This window comes from Otolemur garnettii, unplaced genomic scaffold (genome assembly GCF_000181295.1).
Source record: "Otolemur garnettii isolate 467f Iridium unplaced genomic scaffold, OtoGar3 scaffold00016, whole genome shotgun sequence".
In the NCBI taxonomy this organism is placed as follows: Eukaryota; Metazoa; Chordata; class Mammalia; order Primates; family Galagidae; genus Otolemur; species Otolemur garnettii.
Genome location: NW_003852411.1, coordinates 19,560,358 through 19,565,298, shown reverse-complemented (window position 1 = coordinate 19,565,298; position 4,941 = coordinate 19,560,358). Strand labels below are relative to the sequence as shown.

Below are 4,941 nucleotides of genomic sequence, written 5' to 3'. Positions count from 1 at the left end.
CACAGATCCCTACTCTTTGAACCAAATACCAGGGAAAGAGGAGGGAAGAATATAGGTGGGGGCAAATCACATCTTTCAGAAATATTCTGTAATTTTAATGTTTAAGTAACACAGGTAAGCTTGATCTCCATTGGTCCAAATTACTGAGTCACAGCTAGGAGTCTGTTCTCTCACCACCCACATTTTGCTACTTGGCCTTACAATTTACATTAACTGTCTTTAATAGTTTAATAGTCAAAATAAGAAAAAACTAATCAAAGTGCCAAGTTTCATACCTCATCTTTTCTCTTCCAGTTATATTCTTTCTTGGTTCCCCGAAGATTAAGTTTGGCTGATGTTAAGCAAATGCATGAATTCAACAGAAAAAGTGAGTTAGGAATTAAGAGCAAAGGCAACAAAAGAATGTTTTGAAATACCAGTTTGCTTTCTCCCCCCAAAGCCTTCCTTTTCTCTTCCGAAGTTCATACAGGCACTTTACTTTCTTCCCTCAGAAGGGAAGGTTTGTAATAGGCTCCCAAAAGTCTGATACAAGGGCTGACAAACTCGGATGAGAAGAGACAGATCACGGTCCAGGGGTGTCCAAATGTGGCCCGTGCTACCTATGAATGTGGTGGTGGGTATCACAAAAATTATACACAGACCTTTCTTTCCTTATCGGCTTTTGTTAGTGTTTGTGTGTTTAATGTGTGCCCCAAGGCAACTCTTAGATAAGCATTTGTAGCCAGCTAGGAGTCACAACTGGAACCCTACCATGCACAATTAAAGTGGGCTGGATAAAGACAAGAGGGAGGGGTGCAGACTGCAGCGAACTGGAGAGCATCTACTCTCTCTATAGAAGCCAGATGTTAGTCAGCTCTATCTAAGTGTCACCACATACAGGAACAAGGGCTGAGTGTTGGTAGACCTCATCATTCATGAAAACCTCAACATCTGCTTTTTTAAAATGTGAAACTTCTTTGCGTTTCTACTTGGCAACTAATTTATAATTTTTAAGAGAAAATGTGTGTGGGGGCCAAACCCAGCATAATGGCCTCGATCCAGTCCATGGTTGTACCATTTGTGACTTTTGTCTCAAACAAATTGGGGAATACAGAATGAAGTGTCTCCTTCAGTCCAAAGATGATTCCTGAGGTCCTGATGGAGAGAGACCTATAAGCCCAGAAACAGTCAGGGCCTGAGTCCTGCTTGTGAGCAGTGCTTATAATCTGTGACTCAGGACATGAAGGCTATGTTAACCAGTTTGATGAGAGTATTTCAAAATGTATATGAAAACACCACACTGTACCCCGTGATTGCATTAATGTTCACAGCTATGATTTAATAAAAAAAAAAATAATAATAATCTGTGACTCAGTAGTCCTCAGGGTGCCCCAAAGGTACAGGCAGTAGGCCTTGAGCTCCCAGCCTTCCCATAGACTCCTGTGCCCCCAGAGTGGTTCAGAAGCAGCAGAGCAGCAGATCAAATAAGACTCTGTGGGCTGGAGAAATGGTTATCTGGGTGCTAGCCAACTGGGAGCCAGGAGCACAGGGAGTTCCCTAAGTCATGATGCCACATATAATCCCAGAACAGGGGGTGGAAAGAGGCATAAGAGTGTCCGAGGTTCAAATTGCTGCTAAGGGAAAAGCATAATTACTTATTTCATGTCTGTCCTCCTCAGAAGGACAGAAATCTTGTCTGGTTTATTCACCAGCTAGCACTTGGCATAGCGCCCAGCACACAGTGGGGCTGCATTTTATAAAAATTAGGCAAATGAGAAACAGCGAGATAGAAAATATTGATAAAATCTCACTTTTGCATCGAATTCAAAGTCATTTAAGTTCTCGCTCCAAATTCTCAATTCATTAATAATTGTGAAATATCTAAGCTGGTGGATTGCATTAATTGTAAACAACGGGGATGGGACAGACTCAAGTTCCAAAGCAAGGGTGACTGGGGATTCAAGCTGGGACAGCTGGGAGAATGTTGACGTTGGGCTTGAGAAACCAGGTCTGAGCATGAAATGAAAGATGTTGAGTGTGTTTTCTGTAGACAAGACCTTCTTATTCAGCTTCTTTGTATAATGCCTAGCCCCATGACGCATGCAATGGGGTGCTGATACACATTCAGAGCTGTGACTGTGGTCTGGAATATCCAGTGGGTATGGGTCAGGTTTCATATTCCCTTGCAGGGAACAAACCAGGGCTCACTGTGAGAGAGACTCCCCCTGCCCACTTCCTGCACTGCCCCTAGCAGTATTATGTGGCCCCAGCCTACCAGGGCAGGTACAGAGCGCAGCATAGAAGCTGCTCTCTCCCCTGTCACATGTGTGGAGGGAGGGACACAGGAGGGAAAGGATTTCAGGGTCTGCAAGTCTCTGGTAAGATTCCCAAAAGCAATGTGGCAGCCAGGGTGGGCCCAAAGACAAGGGCTAATGATGAGCTCACATGATACCCTTGCAAATCACTTTCACAGAATTAAATGAGTGTTTCATGCACTGAAGCTCCCTCTTCATGGTTTTTCTCCCACTAAAGGGAAATCCCTTACCCATGGTGTTATCAATAGTTTTGGCAGGCTCAGATGCTAGGATTACCAGCAGCTTGCTTAAATCAGAAGTTCCCTGAATCTAAAGGAAAAAAAGATCAAAACTAGTCAAAAAGCATTCTTTGATCTCTAAGATAGCTGCTTCTCAGCTACCTTTCCAAAGAATTTAAGAAATAAACCAACGCATGGAACTGAGTCTTCAACCCCCATTCTGTCTTTTTATTTCAAATCCTCTCTGACGTTGTTTCGGGAAGTCTCAGACCAGCAAATTGTCACATACTTACAGACGCCAGAGAGGAAATTTCTATACCTCTCTTGGAACTAGCCGGGAAATTCCCAGTTTGGAAAGCAAGGAATCGGCAGCATGGGACGAGTTGCTTTTGCTCCCGCACTGATGCCCGAGGGCTCAAGACCTGGCCTCCCCAGGATGGCAGGACCTTAGAGCTTTTGTTCTGCATGCCACAAAATCTGGCTCCCAGAAGGCCAGGGGGAAACAAGTAATAATTATTCTAGCTCCCACGTCTAGATACAACATATTACCTCACTTAGTCCTCATAATAATCTGGTAAGATGGCTGCTGCCATTGGCCTGTCTTACTACAGAGGAAACGGAGGGTCTGACAGGTTAAGTGGCTCCCCTGTGCTCTTGCCCCTGGTAGGAACCGCAGTCACGTTTTAAGTCCAAGTCTGCCTGACTCCAAACCCTGGTCTCTTAAGGCACTGAACTGCACGTTTTGTTCCTGTTGCCCCCCCACCCCCGCCTCTTACCTCCACCCGTCATTTCAAACCTAAAGAGATTTTCATTTTCCTTTAAAAATATTTAAATTACTCTCATCCTCTGAATTATTGAAAAAGACAAACTGAGGATGTTATTGAAGAGGCAAATTCACTTTTTATGTTTACCAACATTTCCTGCACATAAAGTTTCATTTAATGAATGCCTTTTCACAGTCTGAACCAGCAGAAAGGGGAGAGACTACTGTCAGCTTAGACAGATGTCCAGCTCTTGTTCCAGCCTCTTGGTACTCCCCATTCCTGGTCTCACCCATCTGTCACCCTTGTGAGCCAACAGCAGGTGGGTTGGCCCATTAAGGACCTTACTTTTAACTTCCCCATCCCCTACTATATCCTAGGCTCACACTTACCCTTCCTTTCAGAAGCATGAAATAATGTGGCCCAGGACCCAGGGCCTACTATCAAATTGTACCCACAGTCCCTAACGTAGCAACAAAGTGACATGGGTCCTATGCAGCTCTCTTCCTATCAGCCAGTGCAGATACTTCCAGAGCCACCTAGAATACAACATCAGTGCCTTGATGTGAACTAGGAAAATTGCACTACCTCCCATCCTTCCTCTGGGAAGGGTCAGCTCCACATCAGGGCAAACGGGTTGGCATGCAGAAAGCAGGCAGATTCCAGCCCCCTTGCCCCTTGGCAACACCCTTGTGTAGGGCACCTCTACTATAGCATACAGAATCCCTGGGTACATTTTACTGTTTTATTTAAGGCAGCTAAGAACCACAGGGTCTTTCCAGGTTAAATTTCTTCTTAAGGTGGTCAGATATTGACTTTTGAAGTCAATTACAGGGCACATAAAAAGCAAAAAACTCTAGAAATTATATTCTTTACCTGCTCGCAGGTATCAGGTAAAATGCAAGGTGCAAGATATGGTTCCTCTGTCTTCATATCAATTACACTGCCATACACAATAATAACAAATTTCATGGTCACATTATTAATAGTCATTTCATTATAGCTTGATAAAGTCTCCACATAGGCATGATTGAACTGCACACACTTCTGGAACGTTAAGTCCTGTAATAAAATTACATTTTTTTCCACATATCATACTGACACATGGCATCAAGAATAAAACAGATTCACTGATCTAGCTAGATCCTTTGAAGATATCAGAAGGCACATGGACCCTGGTACCAACAGACAGAATTTATTTAGAGTTCAGAAAGGCCTCTGTGGAGTTTGGGACATCCACGCTTTCATGTTGTCATTGTGTCATGACCTTGATCTGTGAGCTCTCAGTCAGCCACAGCAGGGTGGTCAGCTATGCCTCAGCAGATTTCTGTTTGCGCAAGAAACAGAGTCCTAAAGATTCAGAGGTTATACCCAGCAGTAAGAAAACATCCCACTTGACAAGTGAGCAAACAATAACAGAAAGCAAACACAAAACAAAGCAAGGCTTCAAGTCGGAGCTACACTTCAAGGCTCAGAATCATCAGCTTTAGAACTGGAGGCCAAGGCTACTTGGGAGTCTGTGGCCAGGTCATGGCTTGAGCCCAAGAGTTTGAGGTCACTGTGAGCTATGATGCCACTGCACTCAACCCAGGGCAACAGAGTGAGACCCTGTCTCAAAAGAAAAAAAAAGAACTGAAGTTGTTAGAGGTTGAATAGTGCCCTCCCCAC

The 4,941-nt window shown here is 44.1% G+C and overlaps 1 protein-coding gene across 1 annotated transcript in view; it reads right to left on the bottom strand.

Moving 5' to 3' along the window:
* Positions 1-2,420: 2,420 nt before the first annotated feature.
* SLC9C2 (solute carrier family 9 member C2 (putative)) overlaps positions 2,421-4,941 on the bottom strand; it is a 70,351-nt gene continuing 67,830 nt past the window's right edge. Inside the window, exons 24-25 of the mRNA XM_012802591.1 lie at positions 4,150-4,335; positions 2,421-2,603 (exon numbers count right to left, since the gene is read on the bottom strand). Of these exons, the coding sequence (XP_012658045.1) occupies positions 2,421-2,603; positions 4,150-4,335 (369 nt within the window). The remainder of the gene's footprint in view (positions 2,604-4,149; positions 4,336-4,941) is intronic.